This window comes from Perna viridis, chromosome 2 (assembly GCF_037379345.1).
Source record: "Perna viridis isolate PV_CMFRI_1.1 ecotype Kerala chromosome 2, ASM3737934v1, whole genome shotgun sequence".
In the NCBI taxonomy this organism is placed as follows: Eukaryota; Metazoa; Mollusca; class Bivalvia; order Mytilida; family Mytilidae; genus Perna; species Perna viridis.
In genome coordinates, this window is record NC_142446.1 from 46,496,527 (window position 1) to 46,521,904 (window position 25,378).

The window sequence follows — 25,378 nt, forward strand, 5'->3', positions numbered from 1 at the left end:
TTTAACTTAAGGCAGTAGACCTGGGGTAAGGGACACAACTCTTACAAATCATTGGAATGTTTGTATTCAGCATTTTACATCAATCTCATGTAAGTATCAAAGTAAATTGGACTAATTTCATTATGTTTCAAACAAAATCTTGATAGGCTTTGTTGAAATTGAATATGGTACAAACATACCACTGATTTCATGAGTAATGTCCCTTACCCCAGGTCTACCTCCTTAAGAGAAAGTGGACACATTGTATTTCATATGTGTTTCCTGTTTTGTTTTGTTTTATTTTTGTATGAACCAAATAAAAGGATAATGGAAACATATTTTTACCTTTGACAAAAAATCTTACCACATAGTAGCTTTACAATGAACAAACACAACCAATTATATTTTGTTGGCCTAAGTTGAAGGTAAATGACACATTCCTGAAATATTTTAATACATAATGTAAAGGTATTAATTTTCATTGATTCTGTCAAGTATCTATCATGAATATATTGTGTTAAAAATCAATTTTGTGGGTATTATTTTTCGAGTTTTCTTTCTGCTGAAAAAATAGTGAAAATAGTACACCAAAAAAATTTATACATTCACTGTAAATCATTTAAATTAATTTAATAATTCTGATTTTAGTAACATACCAGATCCTGTAATGTTTGATAATTCTGAATTTTATCAAATATCTTCAACCCATCGATCATTTTTTGACTAAACTTTTTGCCAACAGATGTCTGTAGAGCTTTGTCCATACATTCCAGCACTATGGCTCTAGATATGACAGCTGGGTGTACATGTAGGTCATCATGCTCATGGATATGGGTATCAACCCGCAGTTCTATTGGTACTCTTCTATGCTGGGTTCTAGAAAGAAAATCAGGAAAGAATTATTCTCAGCGGGTGTTTCTAGAAAAGCAGAGGACACTTACCCTACCGGTGCACCTGGTCCATGCTCCCAGTTTTTCGTGGAGTCCGAGTTGCTCATTTACTTTTGTTACTTTGCATGTATGATTTTAGTTACTTTATGTTCTTTGTTGTGTATGTCTTTTTTCCATGTCTGGTCTTTGTCCCTGGATTACATTCTTTTGATTACCGCTATAACCTTGGTTCCCTTGATTACTCTTATTCTACTGTGTGGTCAATATTTATTCCTAGCAACTAGGTGTAAAGGGTAAGTAATTTCACTATCCAAGATCCATCAATTATTGCCAGTGGATTCCTAAGGAAGGGTAAAGTAACTTTTCACATTAAATTAGAGCAGCTAAGTGTTAGATTATATCAAAAGAAATGTAACTAACATCATTTTCAGTCAGTGCTATTAGAACAAAACAAATGTTGAAATTTATTTATATTAAAAGTACACAGGAAAAATGCTAACATGTTATAATATGTTTGAAACCTTGGAAGCATATGTTTAGAACCAATATGGAATTTTTTATGTGTTCAAAACACATAAAAACATAAGATTTAAAAAATTATACAAAACCCATACTCTTTTTATATCCAAAGACCTATGGAATACACTTCTACTATCATACTTGTTTTTCATGGGGGTTGTAAACATATGAAATTATATGCAAAACATACCAAAAGCATACGAGAAAAACATACAAAAAACACGAACACATATAATAAACATATGATAAACTCATGTTTTTTGGACAGTTTTTCAAAACATGATGCAATTTCTGCTGTAACACCTGTAATAATGATGGCTTACATTTGGAGATAAGTCTTCCACATTTCTCTTCGTTCCTCCTCTTTATTGGTATCATCAAATGCCATTATATAATAAGTTGTTGATTTCTATAAATAAAAACAAAGGTGTCAGTTTTAAATGATATCATTCCATTCATTACAATTCGAATTTAAATTGAACATTAACATTAGTCCTTGTTTTACATTGTCTAATAAAAAAATCCGCACAACTTTCTTTTCCAGATAATTAACATGTACCAAATACATAACCACCTTAGAATTCTGAAGACATTAGGAATGTTTTGGCTAAGGAGAGGAATAGAAAAAGATTTTATTTTAAAAGGAATGAATTATCAACATGGAAAATCTTCAACTATCTACCCAATACATACTATGGAGAAATGGTCCATTTTATTGGGGAAGTAAATTTTTTTTTACAAAGATTATCATTTCATTTTTTTAACTTAAAATATAAACAGTAGACAATAGATAAAAGTTGCTTTTCAGTTTAATATAACAGAAGTATAAACAAATTCTTAATAAGCCAAACACAACAATAAGCTGCAATCAATAGGTGTGTAGCATGGTTTGCTTTGTTTTAAATGTCAGTTATGTTTGAAATGTTGTATTATTAATGATTTAACATCTGCCTACAGACAGTGAAGTTTTTTCCCATGTTTTGTAGTTTTTGTTATGAAATTACAGTTAATGATACATTTTAATAGCAGATTCTGGGTTGTGTGAATATTTGATATCCATGCTGTACGATGGCCTTTTTGGCAGGCTGTTGTAGACTCAATACAAAATTCTGAGAACAATTAAATACAAGCAGGCTCACATAGAACATAATTGTAGTAAAATCTTACATTATCAAAGAAAACCCCAAACATATGATTGAGTGTACTGACAGCTACACATTCTGCACTGTTAGGTAGGTCCAAATCAGAATAATCTATTGCACAACCCTGAAAATCTAAAATTAAAAAAATATTCTCATTAAAATATAAAGTTGCACATGCTGTCATGTTAGGCATACTCTCACTCATACAGGAAGTTGATATAAAAATCTATATAAAGCCACACACCAAATTTAAAATAATTCTGTTCATTGGGAGCTGAGATTTTTACATATTAGTGAAAAATGTCATATGAAACTGGAAGCCGATATGAGACAACACTCAAAACTCTGTTTTATGCCCCATGTGCAACAAAATTCAGACAGACAAACTGACATATGGAATGAAAGAGGGACAAGGTGATTCCAATATACAACCCACTTGTTGAGTGTAGGATTATAACAATATAAAATAATTGTTCAGTCTCCCAATAACTTTTTCAAGTAAATTTCTGATTCTCTTTCTGGTCAATATTAAAACATCTCATATTTTCCTGTATAAAATAAAGCAAGTTGTTTTTCCTTTTTAACATTGCAAAAGTGAATAGTATAAAGCAAATTACTAGTAAATCTTTCTGATAAGTCCTCCTGTTTAACCATCAGTCTTCCTGAAGTAAGGGAGATCACTCTCAATACACCTCTGACTAGTATGAATAAATGTTCTGATCCTGTTGGACCAAATACTTTAGAAATCTGAAATGAGTACATTGAGTAAATGTGTATGATAATCTCTTGTAGTAATGCAATATTAATAATAAATACTGTTTATACATGTATATTGGAAGGTATTGGCTTGATTGAATTACAGCTTATTAAGTAAATTGACTGCACATGTATGTACATGTACGTAACTTGCATTTAGAAATATGAAAACAAATGTAATGTGATTTATCTTGATATTATAAATATATGGACACATACATGTACTAATTAAAAATAACAAAATTGTTATAAAATTCACAAGAAATCATCTGGATTCAAAATATTCAATCACTGTACAATGTTCTGAAGATCAATTTGTTTAGCAGTACATAATCCATTTATGATAATCATGACCATATCCATGGCAACACTTTTTCTTTGACACTTAAATGTTTTTGTCAAAACTTCAAACCATTATTCAAGATACTGAAAATTCAGAATTACATATTATTGTTTAAAGTGCAACTGACCTAAAATCTCAAAAATCAAAACTCGCTTTATTGAAGAAAAAAAGACCAAATCTTAATCTGGATTTTTCTCACCTTCACCAACCTTTAAATTATATACTAAAATGACAAAATCACAATAATAAATGAACCCAATAACTTCCAAATGCGCAGTATACACATGTATCAAATGGATTTTAAAAATGTTCGAATACAGTATGTCATAATTCTCCATTTCACTCACATCAAAAGAGACAGTATTTCCTTCTTGAAGAAGTTCAGAATATTCTCCCTCAGATAGATAAATATCTCTCCGGAAATCTCGCAGTTCTAATGCATTGTAATCAAACAATACAACAGTCAAATGGGGTTCTGAAACAGAGGTGTTTTATTTCTGTATAAATTTAATCATATAAAGAAAAAGTAAATGCTAATGAACAAATTCTGATTAAAAATTTAATACTCCATGCTCTTACATACAATTAACATCTGGACTGTCACAGTATGTAAAAGATGGAAACTTTCTGGTATCATATTTCCACTGTCAATTTGAGCCTCTGGCAAGCAAGTTAAAATTTAACTTTCAAGACAGAAAAAATACTATACGAAAACAACCAAAAGAAACATTTAAGACATCAAAAGGATTCATGAAATAAAATTTAATTCAGAGAAGCAGAAAATAAGACTTTGTGAAATACATATAAACACATTTCATACATGAATAAAAGTAGCAACAATTCAGCAAATCCATTGTTTTTATGCTAAACTTTCATATATTCTAATTTTACTAACCTTTGGGAGGGTATGATTTGTAGAGTATAACGATAACCAATGCATCACCTTTAACTGTTTGTTTGACTCCTATAATCTTAGTGTAAGGAATCTACAATGTCATTAAATAGAAAATAAAACTTTTTGTATGACTACTGTAGCAACTTCCAATTACAACATGAACTCCCAGGTACCGTCAATTGGGATATTTTGGTCGTAGTTTTATTTTGGTTTTTATGGCACCTCCTTTAAAAAAGTGCAAAAATTAAACACACCAAAATATAATATATGTGAGTTTTTAGACCACCAATATCTTTTGGTGTATTATCATTGTTGGGTGAACAACAAATGATTTAGAAACAAGTGCACTATTTGGTTACCTAAAATGACCCCTGTTAACCTATTTAAACAAACATTATAAATGTATTTATCATTATTATCTACTTTATTTAGAAAAACAGAAGAATTAATCTGCAATTGCTAGCATTAGAGATAAGCTTCATATTTGTGATTTAGTAAAGGAACACAGCACTTACATAAATCTGAAACATCTTACCATTGCATCAAATTTATGTATCAAATAATATGTTTAAGAATAACATAAAAGGGTGTGTTCCCACCTTAGCTGTCAATTACAGGTAAAACAAGTAAAAAGGTACAAAGGTGAAATGGGAATATTTTTATGTTGTAAAAACAAAACACTAAACTAATGTGGTGTTGTCACAATGATTAAGGCAAAATATTTATGCATTCAATTTTTTTAAGGTTTTTTTTCTTTTTAAGCCACTAATTTAAAATATTTGAATACTTTTTCCAGTTAAGATTTGTTTTGATAAAAAGTCATTTTAAATAGATACTAATGAAATATACAGTGTATATATATAAATTGTTTCATATTTTTGTACACATACAATTCAGGAACTATTAAAAAACATAAATTAAGTTCGAAAATGTGCCTCTGCAAGTCAAGTTTCTATCAAAGGAGTCAGTCATATCATATTTATTTCAATTTGGTTCTTTAACAGTATCCATAGAAAAAAGGTGATTAAAATCAGAAAATGAAAAGGCCATTCATAAAAAATATTAAGACAAAAACCCAACTAATACCATTTAAACACTTCACAAAATAAAAATAAAATAATTAACCAAAAATACCAACAAACAATATAAAGATTTACATATACATGTATTAATTAGGTTTAAATGCTATAAAAACAAAACTTGCACTTAAAATCACATGTTTACACAAGTTCCCATTTCGTCTTAGTTTACTCCAAATTTTACTAAGGCGAAATGGGAATAATCATATGCATTGAATTTGACAGCTAAGGCGAAATGGGAACAAGCCACATTAATTCAGTTTACCACTATCAAAGGCCTTTGTGATTTTTAATAAAAAGAGAAAGGTACTAAGTTTACACATTGTATATTTTTGAAAATTCATATACATATATTTAACCCACCTCTGTAGGTTTATAGATTCTAGTAATGTAGGATGACAAAGAATTATCCTCCACATGTCTCATTACAATATGGAATATAGCACCAGACTCCTTTATCTTCCCTGGTGGTATGTAAACACTAGACTGAAAAACATATAAAAGATCCACTTTATTTCACATATGTTAAATGATAGATCTATATATATGGTTTAATACAACTAATAAAACTGTGAAAAACATAATTAATATCAGATACATACTTGTAGCTTAATACCAATCATTTTTACTTTTCACAACAATATTAGGAAATGATTGAAACCAAAGATCTTGAGGAGTAACCATTTCGTTGGATAATGGACATGAGACAACAAACTCGTCAGTTATAGTTATTGAAATTACCTTTTATTTTAAATACTTCATATTCTATAATAAACATGGTTCGGCACTATCAGTAGTCCAGTGTCTACCTAATTTGAGAGAGGACTACCTAGAAATTTTAATTGGTAGTCCTTTTGGCTAGGTAAATTAATTCTTAAAATTTTACTATACTTAAAAGGCAGGGCTGCAAGATAATTTTGAGGACTACCCAATTTATCAATCAGTAAGTTCTTTGGGCTACCTAGCTAGAAAAATTAGTGTCAAACCATGGTAAATGTACCAATCAATCATGAAAAAGAAGTAAATATGATGACACATGTACCTTAAAGCATCATTTAATTAATATGTGTGTAATGTGATACCTATCTGAACAAAACCCTGGATAAATCAATAACCTGTGTTAACCAGACATCTTTCAAGTTTCAATACTGTGACAGTACTTTAATTCGTGGATACCAATTTTCATGAATCAGGGAAAAAACACTTGTTCGTGGACTCTTGAATTTGTGGGTTTGAAGTTTTCAGTATACACACCAATGAGATTCTCTTATTCATTGGGAACCAGATTTCTTGGTTTGACCTTACCATGAAAACCACGAAAATTGGTACCCACTAACAAAAGTACTTTCAAGAACAGTTTAGTGTTATATTATGCTAAAAATCAATTACCTGGGTACTATTTTTTGTGTTTTTCTGTCCACCACAAAAATTTGTGAAAAGTAGAACACCATGAAAAAGAATATGTTTACATTGTCCCTTTTCATTGGCACTTCATTATTTTTGCTTTCTTTCCTTCTCATTATATTTTGGTTAAGTTATTGCCTATGCGACTGCTCTGAGTTAAAACAGTCTACTTACCCTGATAGTTCTATTTTCCATCAGTTCTACATCCCAAGGATCTCCCAACATCATATTGTTTATAGTATTAGCCACTGTCAAAACATGAATAGTAACAACCTAAGTCTTTATGTATCAGTCACTGTAAGAGTCAGGCAGTAGGTGAAACATAGTATGGAAAAACCCATCATTTTGATAGTGTAATTTGATTATTTGCACAATCAAAATCAAGGACAACAGACAAGATTTTCCATATCATGCTGAGAACGAACAATTCAAGGGAAGATAACTGTCAAAAACATCATTTCTTTTGATTCCACTGAAAAATTTCTGAGCAAATCCATTAATGCAGAAATCAAATAATGGTCTTTTCAAATAGAGAAAGCATCCAAGAGTTGCATGTTTCTAATTTTTCCCATTTTGCCCCATTCTTACAAATACTTACACCCAATATATATTCAAAAATCCCTTGAAGTTATCACCATCCTTATATCAGTTGCCTTCAGACAATATCATGTTCAAAGACAATCAAATGATTGTATTTAAAAAAACAACTAATTCCTATAAATGTTGTGCTTTCCTTGCAGCCTCAAAAAATTTGAATGATCAAAAATGTGTTTTTTTTTAATTTCTATGTTAACTTTTTGGCCAAGGTATACTATGATTAACATCATGCAATGGTAATTGTAAATAGATTTCCATTATTTTTTTTTTTTTTCAAAATTGATTACATTAAGAACAATCATGATTTTTATTAACTTTTCCTTTTTAATAAAATCTTCTATTTTTCAGAGTAGTTACCCATTTCTCTCTGTTGAGAGATTTCTTGTCTTGTTCTTTTTCTTTGGTTAGGTACATCTGGCTTGTCTGTAAACACCAACTATAGGAAAGAGAAGTGTCAACTACTAATTTTCATTAACTGCAAAAATACTAAGAGCAGGTGCAATAGAGCAAGTCCAGTTGGATTACTTCCCTTTTGATAATAATTTTATATTCCTATATGTAAATCAACATCCCTAACATTCCTATAAAATTTCCCAAAAATCTCTAGGATGAAATAGGTGCAGTTGTACTTATGTATTAGCATGTAAAAATCCTTATATGTTTATCCTTGGATCATATTCCTGATGACAGAGGCATCAACCAATAAAGAGTTGTGCTTTAAGCTTATGATATGCCCGTTGCCCTTTTAACTTGTCCTTATGCTTTTAATGAATTTATATGATCAACTAGAAATACTATGAGCCCTGTCCAATACACCCCCCCCCCCCCAAAGAAAAAGGAAATAAAAAATGCACAAAAAATTTGACACTCTCATAACAAATGGTCCTTTTTCAACGTTTTCCAACGAATAAATTCCCTTGGCCATATTTACAGGGTAAAACTTCAAAAACACGGAAACGTAAAATTTGACATTTATACAAATCAAAAGGGAGCTTACTTCAATACATATGAACAATTCACCAAAGCTTCATAAAAGGAGGTGAAAGCATTTTTGAGTTATTGTCTGAAAATTTGAAAATCCCTCTTTTTTTTTAAGTATAAAAATTCATAACACGGAAGCGAAAAATCTAAAATTTATAAAAATCGAAAGGGAGCTAACGTCAATAGACAGGAACAATTCACCAAAGTTTCATAAAAGTAGGTGAAAGTGTTTTTGAGTTATTGTCCGAAGTGTGGAATTCATTCAATAATAAATGTTATTTTATTTGGTTTTTTGACAAAATGTTCATATTTCCTAGAAAATAAAGCATTATGGTAAAGAGTAATCAAGGAAAACAAAATGAGAAATCAAATGAATATAATCCAGGGACAAAGACCAGACATGGAAAACAAAAAAACACAACAAAGAACATAAAATAACCAAAATAATACATACAAGATAACAAATGTAAATGAGCAACTCAGACTCCACTAAAAACCAGTCTAACCAAACTATGCAAACAAAATATGTTTCCCATGAACAAACAATATCATTCATTATGATATTACATATACATGTACCAGTAACGTAAAGACAAACCTTAGGTGGATTATTATCTGCAGGATAGTACATAACTTTGTAAGGAGCTAACTGAAACTTCTTGACAGGAGCTATCCATCCAACTCCAGCTATATATTTCCTGTAGAGAAGAAATTGTAATTATATGTATATCAGTACAAGATAAATACCAACTTCTGCATAAATACAATGAGTATTAATTCACTGGAAACACAAAAGAAAATCATGAGATCCCAGCAATCTTTAGTGTTTAAAATAAGAAGTAAAAAAATAAGACTATGAACATAAGAACACCTCATGGTGTATGCATACAGGTTGACCTTAGAGAATGGGTACGTGGGAGATTTCCCACATTTCAACTATTTTATGTGGGATATTTATTGTTACAAACTTTCTTGCGCCAAAACTGTAAGACAGTTAAAAAATCCATAAAACAAAGAAATGGAAACTGTAACAATAATTTTATTGAAAGGATTTTTTTACGAAAGGATATATATTTCAGGAAATGTATGTGCATTTGTTCATCTTCAAATTGTCTTTTGGTGGTGATTTTCAGAGGCAGCTATAGAATGTTTGAAAAATCTTTTAAAGTAGGTATTTTAAGTCTCTCACATAGGAGACACACCCTTTGTGGGAGACAGAGCTAAAATGTTGGAATCTCCCTCATAATATGGGAGGGTTAACGGGTATGTGTATGTTAAGTTTCCACTTTACAGAGTGGCAAAAATATCAAATCAATAGGTCTACTTTGGTTTAAAAAGTTAATTTGCATTATGAAATAACTATATTCTTAAACAAAGGGACATATTGTTTAAATATCAAACAGTAACTGACAATGACTAAGTGTTTTTTTTTTTTTTTTTACGTTTGTGGGTTACAGAAGGGCATCACAGTTTTTAATGGCAATCTTGCCTTTTCTTGGAAATTCAAATTAACGTAATGACTTATCCACCAAAACTGGATCCCAATGAAAAATAGTTTTCACAGTATGAGCTGAAAAAATTTCTAAACATATACAATGGAGATGAAGGAAGTTATTCTATTCAGTATTGATTAAGGGAAATTAATATTCTTCAATCTACTTAAAAATTTTCAGAGAAAAAAAATTTTTTAACCTTCAGAAATAACCAATAAGGACTTGAGACTAAAAGACATACATACATTTAACTAAATTGAAGGAAAATTTGACTAAACTAGACATTTAATACTACACCTTTTACAAGGACATGCTGATTTGACATGCAGGATACAGATAATAGATCTTGATTATAAGGATTTAAGAACAGAATGACAAAGGGAGGGTTTCATAAATAATAGGAAGAATAATATAGACAGCTTTTCCTGATAAATGCTCCAGTACTTCATTCTCAAGGAAAATTCTCGGTGAACTGGAATGACGTTTTTACAAACTATAATTCAAAATCATGATATAAAGATATCATTGTTCAAATCTAATAATAATTGTAATAGCAGTCTTCTGTTTCAATCACCAAATACATGTCTAGAATACTAAACAATCCATAGATTACATTTTTATCTGCTTAACTAAAGACAGACAGTTAAGGTATAAGTAAACAAGTAATCTATCATCAGGAAATGCAGAGATATCATTTATCAGACAAATAGAAGTTCACATGGATGCAGAAAGAATATGAGAATATACCACTTGGATGAAGAACAGATACAGGAAGATATAGATGAGTGGAGAAAAGATATAGGAAGATACCGCATGGACAGAGAAAGGATACAGATAGATACAGTATGTTTAGAGAAAGGATATGGGGAAAAAACACATGCACAGAGATAGGATATGGGAAGATGCCACATTGATAGAGAAAGGATATGGGAAAAAAACACATAAACAGAGAAAGGATATGGGAAGATACAACATAGTTAGAGAAAGGATATGGAAAGATATAAAATGGTCAGAGAAAAGATATGGATAAAAACCACATGCACAGAGAAAGAATATACCACATTTATAGAAAAGTGATATGGGAAGGTACCAAATGGTCAGGAAAAAGATATGAGAAAAAACTATATGATTAAAGAAAGGATATGGGAAAACACTACATTTTGGAAGATTAAACATGTATATTGTTAGAGGAGAAATTTGAGAAGATACCACATGGTTAGAGAAAGAATATTGGAAGATATCTTAGGAATGTTACCTCATCTTTACTGACTCTGAACTGCAATGAAATGTCATCTACGATAAAGGTACTGTGTTAAATGTATGCTAACATAATAAAATTTTGGTGTGGGAAAATGCAAGAATCAAAAGCTGACAAAATGACAGTTTTGTTTGTTCCCTTAACAATAGGATAACAGAATCTTCACTATGCAGTGTATCCTAAATAAAGGAATTCCTCTTGTTTGACAGGTATTATGAACCCCTGTCAGTGCTTGTAATGCTATTTTTATTTTATTCAATCAAAAGTAAATAAAATCATGTTATCATTTTTTACAATAATTTTTAACGCAGAATCATTTCATCATCTACTATTTTAAATAAAGTGTACAAATATTTCCAAATGATTGACTTATTTCAAAACCATTGTAGTAACTCTAACCTTTAGGTTTAGAAAAAAGTAATTTTTTCTAAAGGATCATTACAGTGTATCCGTCTGCACCATGAAAACTGAATTGTTCAAGGTGTCATAGTTTTCCTTTCTTTTTTCATCTACCCCGGACTTGACTTTTTATGAGCAACTTGGCGTGTGTTTCTAGAAAGGCAAAAGACACTTATCTTAACAGGGCACCTGGTCCAAGCTCCCAATTTTTAGTGGAGTCTGAGTTGCTCATTTACATTTGTTACTTTGTATGTATTATTTTATTTATTTTATGTTCTTCATTGTATTTGTCTGTTTTCCATGTCTGGTCTTTGTCCCTGGATTACATTCTTTTGATTTCTGTTAGAATCTTGGTTTCCTTGATTTCATTATATATTTTGATACATACTCTTCATATTTCCAAATACCAATAAATCCTTCTTCATCCATAGTCACTAAGTCATTAATACTGTTTGTAAATCCCAGAAATATAATTTTACATTTGTGGTATCTGAATAATTCTGCATTTAAACCATTCCCTATCCTGTTTCCTTTTATTCTGCTATCCTGAAAAATACATGTAATTACAAAATACCAGAGATAATCTCTGACATTTCAAGAAAAAAATTGAAATACAAACAATGTTTAATAAAGACATTTTTTGGCAAGTACAATGCTTGCACTTTAATTCCTGAGTCACAATTTTTAAACTTTGTGAAAGTTTCATCATCAGTTTTTTTTCAGTTGAGAATATGCCTATTTCATTAGTGCATTTTCATTTTTAAAAAAGGAAAGTCATTTTTTAGGAATTTAAAATTGTGGTTTGACAAAAAACCTTGAAAACCATGAAAATTCTGACCTATACATTTTTATATTGAAACTACACTCACTGACAACACCAACATTTTTTCTCAAAGGCCTTTTGACTCGGCTATTATTTTGCTACATGTATCTACATAATCTACAAACATTAAGTTATGGTTGTTCATAGAGTATTATAAATCTTATACATTATAAATAATTCCTCTTCATAACTAAAACTAAGCTGTACAGCAGAACAGTCTTTATAAAATAGGCATTAATGGGACATTAAGTGTTATACTGTAATGTAATGATGAAAGCAGGTGGCAAAATAATCTAAAATGCCTAACTCTAAAAACTACATCTTGAAATTTGCTAAAATATTGATCTTAACTTGTGTTTTAGGGTACTTAACAACTGTGTGAAGTTTCAAAAAATATTCCTTGATCTGTTCTCAAGTTATCATCTGGAAATTGAAAGGGGACAGACTGAGGAACAGTAAGACATGCAACTATTCGGAGAGTATCACATAATACCTTGCCACTTAGCATGACATGGTATAAAAAACTACCTTCATGATTTGGTTATGAATTATTGGAGCCTCCTCATACTCATAGTCTGCCTTCTCTGGTGGAGCATTCAGTGGAATGTCAAAGTTACTCTTCAGTATATCACCATTGTCTAGAGCAATACAGGCTTGACTCTTGAAGATATAGAGAGAACAATCATAAACATAGATACGTTTTGGGAATCCTTTCAAATGTTACTGTAAATTCAAATTTTTTGTCTGCATTTTTTAACTGCTCTTTGTTTTCATTCTACAGGGTCAATTTTTTAAGTATGTTGATCTGTGTGTATGTGTATGTGTGTGCACAGCATATTTGATCTTGATGCAAGTAAGCTCATGTGTTGTATAATTTTCCAAATAGTTTATATTAATCATTATTCATTTAAACCTGTCTATAATGACCTTTCAAGGGCCACTGAATCTTGCTCTAACCTGAATAATCCAGTCCCTCTCCATATCCATTTCTATTCTACTATCAAGAGCCTGAATGCAGCCGATGAGAAAATCTCTTCAGCTATACTGTTGATCCAGGTTACCAATCAAAATGTGTACCACGCATGAGACTGCGCAGTGTACGTATCAAGTCTTATTAGCATGGATAAACAAAAACATTGAGTGATCATAGGGAAACTATAGGGTAATCTCTTTCTTGAAGATGCATTGACTGGCGTAAATCATATTTCATATGAAATCTCATTTTAAATGGCCCTGTGCAGGTCCGGGTGTCAAAAGAATAGGCCTGCAGCAGCAGTAAGCTTGTCGTAAAAGGCAGCTAAATAGTGCCCAGGAACCTAGCCGGGGGCTAGGCGCTCTGCCCACAGAGCAACTGGGATGTGTGCCCCAGGTGGTTGAATGGGGTATCCCTGGTGTGTTATATGCTGGGGTTGTCAGGCTATAATACGGTAAACCTGATCACAAATCATAGTGGTGCACGGTGTTGGGAAAGATGCCACGTTCCTCGCACGTTAAAGAACCCTGCTGTGGTATTTGATAGGAGTAGGAACGTTTGCGCTCCGCCACAGGAGGTTAAATTACCTGACGCTACCCTTCCCCCTTTTTCTAGTGGCAATCAAAATATGTCAACCCTATTATCCTTGTGTCCCATCCTTTTTTTTTTCATTTCAACATCATTTCATGTTCATTTTATCATCCATTTCATGTTCATCGTCTGAATATAGTTGAAATACTGCTGCTCGGATGTTAAACCCCAACAAACAAACAAACAAACAATCATTTTAAATGAAACAGAAAAATGTCAACATTTGTTTTGTCTGAGAAACGAAAAAGTAGCTTTACACACACAGGGATTTGCGTTTGGGGGGATCGGTTTTCGATAGTCATTAGTCACATTTTACAGGTTGTTGCTATATAGAGGTAAAACACAACGGAAATTTCTTAGGAGGAATAAAAGCAGCAGCTATAGGCAGGAGGTCAACTTGTACAGGTTTAACTGTATAATCTGGGGGTGAGTTTTTAGTTGGTGTGTAAGCATGTGTGTGTGAGTCATGTATACCTTATCGTACTTATTTTGTTGCACATAAGTTTGAGCTGCATTATTATCCAAATAATATATATTAAACATTATTAGGATCTTCATTTGTAGTTAAACAAAGTGGCATACCTGATCGCCAAAGAATGAAAATGATGGGAAGAATGTAGCACCAGAGGGACCATGGTTACCATCAACTGTCTGTTGTTCTGCATGTGGACCTGAAAATCATCAACTCTTTTATAAAATCTCTTTCCAAACAACTTATAGAGTTTTTCGTGGTGTTCTTTTACAAAATTCTTTTAAAGTGTTTATTTTTTCTAACAAAATATAACAAATCTACCAAATGAATGTATTTACATGCAGATTGGTTTCAAAGGTACTGCTATGTTAAAAAAAGTTAATGTTTTAAAAATTGCATAATATATAACAGTGTGTTGCCCAAGTTTCACAATGATTTGAACATCATGAACATTTTGAAATAAGAATGATCTAGCAGAATCATTCTGTCTCATTTCACATGAGGAAAGTCAAACTTGATTTGCACTTGACATTAAAGAGACAATGTTATTTAATAAAAACCCATTCAAGACACATGATGCCTCAAAGCATCACTAGGCTACAGCCGTATGATGCCTCAAGGCATCATGAAATAAGTAAAATCAGAATTTTTTTAAAGGGAGCTTTCATATATACTTCACTTTAATGTTCCATACTAATTGTTAAAACCATATTTGTTATATCTAAAATTTTATTTCATTAATTGAGTTTGAGAAAAATAAACATTTGAGCCAAGTATGAGCAGTTTTAACTCTACTTTCATTTTGTGGTTACATTGAGCCACCATATTTACATTTCGCCGGACATGTGCTTGCAACATGGATGCAAAAAGATACTTTTTTCTTAAAATTACCCGATAGCTTTTGGAAAACATACGGTACTGATTTCATTTTTGCTATCAAACTTTAATGGAAAAAAAAATAATGCATGAAAAGAGGCTTTATACCTGTACTTTCTGATAATAAGTAGGTAGTAAGACTAAAAGACTGACTGTTATTTCTATAATGTGTGGTTCTACAATTGTAATGTGTATGCCAAACTGTCAGAAAAAGAACTTCGCATTAGATTTGACATCTTCAATAACGTCAGTGACAAGGTGATAAAAAACATGGGCAAGGACACAGAAAAGTAAGTGATCAGGACCATGACTTTTTATAATGAATCACTACAATGTTTTGTTTAAGTTGAATTTTATTGCGTCTTCTCTCACTATCAACAGTACTGGTCTTTTGTAGAAACTATTTATTTCTGTTTTTCAGTGTCATTAATCATTTCATTAATTCATTAGCCCCGTGCAGGCCTGCAGCAGCACTAAGCTTGTCATAAAAGGCGACTTAATAGTGCTCAGGAACCTAGCCGGGGGCTAGGCACACCCCTGGCATGTTACATGCTGGGGTTGTCAGGCTATAATACGGAAAACTGACCGCAAACCATAGTGATGCACCGTGTTGGGAAAGATGCCAAGTTTCTCAAACATTAAAGAACCCTTCTGTGGTATTCTCTCGGAGTAGGAACCATAGTGCTCCGCCACAGGAGGCTAAATTGCCCGACCCTACCCACCTCTCCCTATTTCCAGTGGCAATAAAAATTTCTCAACCCCATTATCCTTGTGTCCCATCCCATTTTTCATTTCATCATCATTTCATGTTCATTTTATCATCCACTTCATGTTCATCGCCAGAATATAGCTGAAATATTGCTGCTCAGACGTTATACCCCAGAAACAAACAAACATTAATTCATTATACCACTTGTGCTGTTTTTTTATTGGGGGGGGGTTATTTTGGATGTTTCTTTTTTGTTGTTTTTTACTTGATTGCTGCTAGGCTTGTTGAACAGTACCATATGCCCTGGGCCACTGTTGATACAGCTCCTAAAATCTATCAATCTTATAAATTAACAAAATGGGCACTGCCTGCTTAGTGTGTGTATTTTTTCATATTTGTGTTTCTGTTTAATTATAAAAAACTATTACAGTTATGTTGATGATTACTATAATAATTAAAATTGGGAGTTATCTCTGGAATCTATAATTTATCTTTATCCAGGGGAGACAATTTCACATTTATAATCAAAGGAAATAGTATAATTTAATTCTTATTTTAAAAACTCAGCCTAACTGCTTATCTAAACAGGTACATAATGCATACAAAATGTATTATGTTACAAAAAAGTCATCTTACTTGAAGATATGTGGTATGTGTGGATGAATGTAGAGTATGTGTGAGGGCCTCTGTACATTTAATTGTTTGCCAATGCTTCATATATTGTTATGAATAGTATCACTATACTGTCAATGAATGTGAGGGGTTTACTATCTAGTATAAAAAAAAAGAACTGGCGTATTTGATTGGGCAAAAAATAAATACACTTCAATTGTATGCTTCCAAGAAACACACAGTGTTCAGGTAGTAGAAACAGAATGGTGTGATCAATGGGGAGGCAAATGTTTTTTTCAGTCATGGTAGCAGTAAAAGTGCTGGTGTATGTGTCATGTTTGGAAAAGATGTTGATTTTTATGTTCACAACTTCTATATTAACAATGAAGATGTTACATTATATTAGATCTTACATTATATAATCACAGAATTACTTTGGTATCCTTATATGGATATAATAAAGATGAACATAGTTTATTTGATAATATTTTGCAGAATATTGTTTCTTTTGGAAATACAAGTATTATTATGTGTGGAAACTGGAATGTTGTCCAGGACACATACTTAGATAATTACAATACTTTACATAACAGAAATCCTCAGTGTAGGGAGAAAATAGGAGAAATTATTGAGACTTTTGAATTAGTTGATCCATGGCGTCACCAGATGAGAGAAAGTATACATGGCGTCAATACTCACCAATAAAACAGAGTCGACTTGATTAATTTCTAGTTACAGAAGACATATTTTCACTCTCAAAGAATTCTGTTATACTTCCAGGTTATAAAACAGATCACTCAACCATTCTTTTCACATTCTCAGCCAAGTTAGAAAAAAGGGGGAAGTGATATTGGAAGTTTAACTCCCAACTTCTAAGAGAGCCTGATTACATTGAAAAAGTTAAATCTCGTATACACGACACAGTAGTTGAGTATTATGTCTCAAGTGATATAGATGATCTATCTAAAGTCGGCATATCTTGTAATGATCAGTTATTTTTTTGAAATTTTAAAAATGAAGATAAGATCATTATCAATTGATTACAACATCTCTAAATCAAAATGTGAAAAAGATGCTGTGAGAAAATTTGAGAAAGATATTCAAGATTTGGAAAACTCAATAAATGCAAAACCACATGATTCAACCTTGAAAATTTTACAAGACAAAAAGTCAGAGCTTGAGGAGGCAAGGTCACAAAAAATAGAAGGGCTTTTATGAAGATCAAGAATAAATTGGCATGAGAATGGTGAAAAATGCAATGAATACTTTTGTAAATTGGAAAAGAAAAATTTTGTCAAAAAAACTGTGTGTGAACTCATTGATAATGAAGGAAGATGTTTGTCAAAACAGTCAAATATTCTCCCTGAAGAAAAATCCTTCTTTGAATAACTGTATTTGAGTAGAAATTTGAGTTGTGATGACAATTATTTCTTCAATCATGCTGTTAAATTCACAGAAGAACAAAAAAAATTATGTGAGGGTAGTCTTACAATAAATGAATGTGCTCAGGCTCTTAAGCTAATGAATAATGGTAAGAGTCCAGGCTCTGATGGTGTCACAGTAGATTTCTACAAACTTTTTTGGAGAGACATTGGTCCTTTACTATTTAGATCTTTAAACTTCAGTAATGATAATGGGAGGTTCTCCCAATTTCAATACCAAAGTATCATCACCTGTATCCCTAAAGAAGGGAAAGACAGATGTAATATGAATAATTGGTGTCCGATTAGTTTATTAAATACTGATATAAAAATAGCTTCAGCAGTTATAGCGCATTGTATTAAAAAGGTGTTACCCCACATTATAAGTGACACACAAAAGGGATTTATCAAAGACCGTTTTGATGGTAAGAATACACGCCTACTATATGACTTAATGCACTATCTTGAAGAGAAAAATCATGAAAGACTGTTGCTAATGATAGATTTTGAAAAGGCCTTTGATTCTATTGAATGGTATTTTTTGGAAAAAGCTTTGAAAAGTTTTAATTTTGGTCCATCAATTTGTAAATGGTTTGAAATATTTTATAGTAAAGCATCAAGCTGTGTAATAAATAATGGATATTTGTCTGATTTTTTTTTCAATTACAAGGTTGTAGACAAGGAGACCAATTGTCTCCTTATCTTTTTATAATAGGTGTAAAATTGTTATCCATGAAGATAAAATCAAATCCCAATATAAGGTGGGTCTTAGAAGAAAACACAGAATCTTTAATCAATCAATATGCTGATGATACTTTTCTTATGCTAGATGGAAGTGAAACTTCTTTGAAGGAATCACTTGACTGTTTTGATCATTTTAGTGATGTGTCTGGTTTAAGGATGAACACATCTAAAACTCGTGCTGTTTGGGTGGGAAGCATGAGGTATTCAAATTTAAAACTTTACCCAGATAAAAACCTGAATAGGTCGCTTTCAAATTTCAAATTGTTGGAAATTGATTTTTCACTAGATTTGGAGAGTATGACTGAATTGAACTATGCAAAGGAAATAAAGGAATTAGCAGGTATATTAAAAAGTTGGCAGCATCGAAAACTGACACTATTGGGCAAGATTACTGTTGTAAAGTCCCTTGCACTTCCTAAATTAGTACATCTGTTAACTGCTTTACCCAGCCTTAGTGAAAAAAGGGTAAGGGAGATAATCCTGATGTTCTATAGCTTCATTTGGAATGATAAACCAGATAAAATAAAACATAGCACTCTTATTGGTGAAATAAACCAGGGAAGACTACGAATGATTCAACTGGAGTCATTCACCTTATATTTGAAACTTGGCTCAATAAAGCGATTTCTTTCCAACATGGAGGGTAGTTAGCAGAAAATTCTTTTAAAATTGTTGAAACCCTATGGAGGAGAACGATTGATTTATCTGCAAAAAGACAAGTTAAAAGACATTGTTCCAAAAATAAAAAATAGTTTTTGGAGGGATATTTTTGCCTGTTTACAGAGAGTAAAGCCTTACATTGATAATAATTTACATTCGTTGGATATATTGAACTTTTGTCCAGTATCAGATATGTTATTTTATGCTGCTTGGAATTCAAAGGGGGTTCATTGCTTATGACAAGCAGTCAAGGGAATTCCGCACTTTTGCCCAAATGCAACAAAATCTAGGATATGCCAACTTTTTATGATATTATAATCTACTTGCAAATATTCCTAAAGACATTAAAAAAAAAAAATGGTCAATATAACTTTAATAGTATTGTATTAGAGAAATTAATGGAATGTCAGAAACCCAAAATACTTTGAAATTGGAAGAATGTTTAGATATTGAAATAGTTAATTGGTCTGAATATTTTGTTATTGTGAAAAAAAAAACCTGTAACGATTCCTACCTATACAACTTTCAGTATAATTTTTTACATAGAATTATAAAAAAAACCCAGTTTTTTGTATAACATAAAAGTTAAGGAATCCAAATTATGCACCGTCTGTAAAACTGATGAGGAAACAGCAGAACATTTATTTTATAGTTGTAGAGTGACTCATCAGTTCTGGAAATGCTTTCATAATAAGATTAAGTTATTTTTTGTGAATTGTACTCTTAATGAAGTTAACATTCTCCTTGGTTATACCAAGAAATCACTTTTGCTAAATTTATTGTTTTTCATTACTTTATTTGTTTGTTTGTTTGTTGGGGTTTAACGCCCCAGCAGCAATATTTCACTCTATTCAGGCGATGAACATGAAGTAGATGATAAAATGAACATGAAATGATGATGAAATGAAAAATGGGATGGGACACAAGGATAATGGGGTCAAGAAATTTTGATTGCCACTGGAAATAGGGAGAGGTGGATAAGGTCAGGCAATTTAGCCTCCTGTGGCAGAGCCCTATGGTTCCTACTCTGGGAGAATACCACAGTAGGGTTTTTTAACGTGCGAGGAACATGGCATCTTTCCCAACATGGTGCACCACTATGGTTTGCGGTCAGGTTTTCCGTATTATAGCCTGACAACCCTAGCATGTAACACACCAGGGATACCCCATTCCACCACCTGGGGCAAACAACCCAGTTGCTCTGTGGGCAGAGCACCCTAGCCCCTGGCAGGGTTCTGAGCACTATTTAGTCGCCTTTTACAACAAGCTTACCGCTGCTGCAGGCCTATTCTTCTGACACCCGGACCTGCATTGGTCATTTATAAATGTAAATTAAATGAAATTTTACCAAACATTATTGGAGTTCAGTGCATAATTGAGCAATATAAATCCTTCAAATATCAGATAGCAATTAAAATTGGTAAACATATGAATCATGAGAGATGTTGGGCCCCTCTCAATGTCATTTTTCAGTAATTTTTTTTCATAGATCATATAAAAATGTAAATGGCAAACAATACTATCAAACTATTGATATTTCAAAAATGACTTTTTTTTGTTTTTGTTTTTGTTATACTTACTTTGGATAAATTTATATAGATTGTTATAAAATTAATAGCCAGTGTACATTGTAATCTTTGTTCTTTTTGTTTATATTATTTTTTCCTCTACTTTTCCCTGAATACCCTGGTCAGGTGGTAATGTACAGGGATTTGTAAAATCCTGACTATGATATAAACAAATAAAAAAAAATATTGCCATATTAGGTAAATTCTATTTTTGTCTAACAAATTAAAATTATTTGGGTTAAAAAGGCGGTCCGTAGTTAAAATTACATAAACACCTAGTATTATCGTCTGTTGACAGTTCCAAAAATGGAGTCGTCAGACAATGATTTTGAGTTCGAAGGATTTTCACAAAATGAAATCAATGCTGCAGTTCAGCACTATAATGACAGACTAGAGCAAACAGGGATTGGAGATAATGATATATTTAATAGATTTTGATGATGATAATGATAATGATTATGATGGGCTTTAGCAGAAGCTGACACTGGATTTATTTCGTTCTGCAATATATACAGTGGTAGAACTGATGGGAAAGCAAATGATCTTGCCCATCGTGTTGTAAAATCATGCGTAGAAGAAGCTGAAGTCCTAGTGCAGGGATACCTTGTTCATATGGATAATTTTTTTACAACATCTGCTTTACTAAATGATCTATTTGAATATCACAACACTGGTGCCTGTGGTACAGTGAAGTAAAATCGTAGGGAGCTACCCAGGGCCATTATGAGAAAGAACCCTGAAGGAATAACCAATCGTGGGGACATGCAGTTCAAGCAGAAAGGGGCCATCAATGCAACAGTATGGAAAGACAAAAATAATGTAAGCATTATTTCTACCATACATGACAGAAGTACTGAACAGTACAAAGAAATGTACAACAGCCCAATTATCAATTCCAACAGCAGGACATACCAAGCCCTCAAATGGTTGTAGACTATACTAAGTATATGGGTGGTGTTGATAGGGCTGATCAGTATATTCAGTATTATGTTTTCCAACACAAGACCCTGAAATGGCAAAAGAGGATTTTTTTCACTATGCTTGAAATTCTGAAATTTAATGCCTTTAGGCTCATCTTGTGCTCCCCAATCCATCAACCTGGACCAAATAGGGGATCATTGACCTTCTTAGATTTTTCTAAAGCTGTGACAGAAGGATTGACTGGTGGAATACACAGTTGGTCAGTACGTATATGGGACGTCCATCACTGGATGCTCATCTTTCACAGAAACATCTACCAGGAACTTTCCAAACAAAAGGCTGGTGCCATGTGTGTCATATGAGAGTGCACCCAACCCAACAAGACAAAAGGCAACAAACCAAGTAAGACTGCTTAGACTGTGGAAAGCATTTATTTCTTCCTGATTGTTTTACCATCTTCCATACCAGGAAATCCTACTACTAACTTTCCATGCATCTTTATTAATACTGACTTTGTTGTTTGAAACCTTATTTGAACTTTTCAATTTGGAATTTTGGAGTTTAATGTTTGTTTAATTAACTTTTGAACTATAAAGAGTGGATTGTGCATCTTAAGATGACAGATATTATCAAGCAATTGCAAGAAAAAACAACAAAATTTTAGCAGGCAAGTAAATTTATGTATTGATTTTTTTTTATGTTTGTTTCCTAAAATATTTCATTGAATGACTAATCAAATCTATCAACTCCTGAAAAAAGCCCCTACCAAAACCTGAATATAGGAGAGTTTGCCAATCTCATTCGTGATGTCATATTCACTAATTTGCATATCATTACGTGCTAAATTGGTTGGCAAATAAACAACTAAATAAACAATTGACAACATCAAGATTAGAATCCAAATTTTCAAAACTTTTTAACTTTCTTATTTAATATCCAATTTTGGTTCTGTAAAATGTTTCATTTAGATAAAATAATTCATATTATGTATGTGAATTTATAACTCTTTTACTTGAAAAATAAATTTGTAGTGATATTTATATGTCAACCTCAATTTCTATAAAAAATTACAATTAAAATCTTATGTACATATAGTCTAATTACTGAATATTTATTTAAAAATTCCATGGGTAAAAAGAATTTTATTTGCAATGTTGGAAACCAAAAGAATTTTTCAATTATCTTTAAAAATTAAAAAGTTATGATGATTTAAAGTTTAGTTTTATTCGCTCAATAAAGAATAAAATTAATCAAGGCAACACATGATTTAGGTAAACTGTATGTGGTCATTTGTCAAAATTAAGTTCAGTTATCATTCTTTGCTTCATGTTTACATAACCACAAAATGGCGTCGATAATCTTGCCGGGGTTCTTTTGACATTTCTTCAGGATTTCAGGCGTTATATTGAGATTACATTCCTTCCAATGAAGCAAAAACATTTTTATACATCATGTTAAAATTCGGGAAGCTCATTTTGTAAATGAACATGACAATAATAGGGTGAAAACAAAGGCCGGAAAACAATCGTACTTGATAAAGACTTGTCAACATTTCCCCCTCGATTACATTTTAAACTGAAATTCCATTAAAGTATGACTTTCCTGTTGGTTGTCTGATATAAATTGACAATTTTTTTAGTAAGCCCCTACAATTTCAAACCGCTAATCAACGTCAAATTTTATTACTCATCCTACAAAGTTGAGAAACGCATTGTAGCAAGCACATGTCAAAAATAGCACATGCCAGGAAACCACACATGCTAATATTTAGTTCGGCATTAGGAACATGCAGTCAAATAAAATTCAGTACTGAAAGTGTTAATATTGTGATGTCAATAATCTTTCAGTTGAAAGGAGGGTAATTACAAAACCATCCGAAAAGTGAAGGATTTTTTGTTATGGCTGACACAAGTGTTAATATGTTCATTTACACTACAAATGCAGGATGCTCATGTGTAAATATAAACATCAACAACACCACTGAAAAAGTAGCGATACACAAATTATAATTTGTCACCTTAAGTCAAACAACAACAGCCTACCTTGCTGGAATGAGAAGTCACCACGTGCCATACTGAGTGAAATGAGGATGTCAAAATGAGGAGGCAAGAAATCATGTTCATCAGAAGATATACCAACTTTCTTTGCTTCAGAGGATGGAACAGCACCAGAATAGGCCCAGATTTGTAATGAACCCTAAAATAGAACAATCTTGAACTGTATATCTGTCAGCACTTAAGACTACATGTATATAAGAACATTTATTTTTTTTCAAAGAACTTCAGACCTCTATACAAGTACACAAATACACATTGTCAAAATTAGTACCAAACTCCAAGGAAAACTGAATAATAACCTTTCAATTATACTTCTGATGCCAAAATTATACACTAATGTTACAAATCTTATAGGCACTTCCCCATATAACTATTACTTATTTTATGTCTACAAATGATTCCTGACTCTGACATTGAACAAAATAATTCTATAGTGCTTAAACAGCCTTTTACATTTTAGAAATATTTTCTTTGTTAAAAATTAAACACAATCTTACATTTTCTAATAACTAAAATGAATTTTGAGTTAATCCCAAGGTGCACAGTTTATCTTTATCCTATTGTAACAGACCAAACAAGACCCATGCCCGTCTAGACCTGTGTCCCTGTCATATTCTTATCAAAACATGTATTTTCAATACGTATTTAAACACAAAGCAAGTTACAAAACTAAATTGTAAATTACAAATTTCCTAAAGTAATATACAGCCTGAAAAAATGCCTTAGTTTAACATGCTGAAAAAGTAGGAGCAAATTATCTATGAATACTAACACTGTGCACAGCTGGATTAACACTTGGTTTAATACTATTTTGAATTACATGTTAAACAAAGTAGGTACCCATTATTGATGAAGGACAGACAAACAGACAGAGAGGTTCCCTGTAAGGATGAAGGACAGACAGACAGACAGAGTGGTATCCATAAGGATGAAGGGCAGGCAGACAAGCAGTGGTACCCCGTAAGGATGAAGGACAGACAGATAAGAGTTGTACCCTGTGGCGATGACAGACAGGAAGACAGAGTGGTATCCTTAAGGATGAAGGGCTGGCAAACAGAGTGGTACCCCGTAAGGATGACAGACAGACAGATTGGTACCTTGTAATGATGACAGACAGACAGACAGAGTGGTACCTTTAAGGGATAAAGGACAGATAGACAGAGTGGTAACCTGTAAGGATGACAGACAGACAGAGTTGAGCAGCTTCTACACATGC

General features: G+C 32.1%; 2 protein-coding genes across 6 annotated transcripts in view; one reads left to right on the forward strand and one right to left on the reverse strand.

Moving 5' to 3' along the window:
- The window catches only part of LOC148625374 (uncharacterized), a 342,046-nt gene that overhangs the window by 205,975 nt on the left and 110,693 nt on the right, over positions 1–25,378 (forward strand). The gene's annotated exons all lie outside the window — the stretch shown is intronic.
- Positions 1–25,378, reverse strand: part of LOC148625384 (uncharacterized) — a 59,430-nt gene that overhangs the window by 3,072 nt on the left and 30,980 nt on the right. For 3 of the 4 annotated variants that reach the window (XM_088568865.1, XM_088568863.1, XM_088568866.1), the window contains 15 exons: positions 24,148–24,301; positions 14,705–14,793; positions 13,087–13,218; positions 12,124–12,281; positions 11,334–11,354; positions 9,184–9,283; positions 7,962–8,040; positions 7,182–7,255; positions 5,967–6,089; positions 4,525–4,615; positions 3,977–4,104; positions 3,148–3,277; positions 2,556–2,662; positions 1,712–1,797; positions 636–855 (listed from right to left, as the gene is read on the reverse strand). In XM_088568865.1, coding sequence (XP_088424991.1) covers positions 636–855; positions 1,712–1,797; positions 2,556–2,662; positions 3,148–3,277; positions 3,977–4,104; positions 4,525–4,615; positions 5,967–6,089; positions 7,182–7,255; positions 7,962–8,040; positions 9,184–9,283; positions 11,334–11,354; positions 12,124–12,281; positions 13,087–13,218; positions 14,705–14,793; positions 24,148–24,301 — 1,692 coding nt within the window. The remainder of the gene's footprint in view (positions 1–635; positions 856–1,711; positions 1,798–2,555; positions 2,663–3,147; positions 3,278–3,976; positions 4,105–4,524; positions 4,616–5,966; positions 6,090–7,181; positions 7,256–7,961; positions 8,041–9,183; positions 9,284–11,333; positions 11,355–12,123; positions 12,282–13,086; positions 13,219–14,704; positions 14,794–24,147; positions 24,302–25,378) is intronic. The other variant, XM_088568864.1, reaches the window with a different exon arrangement.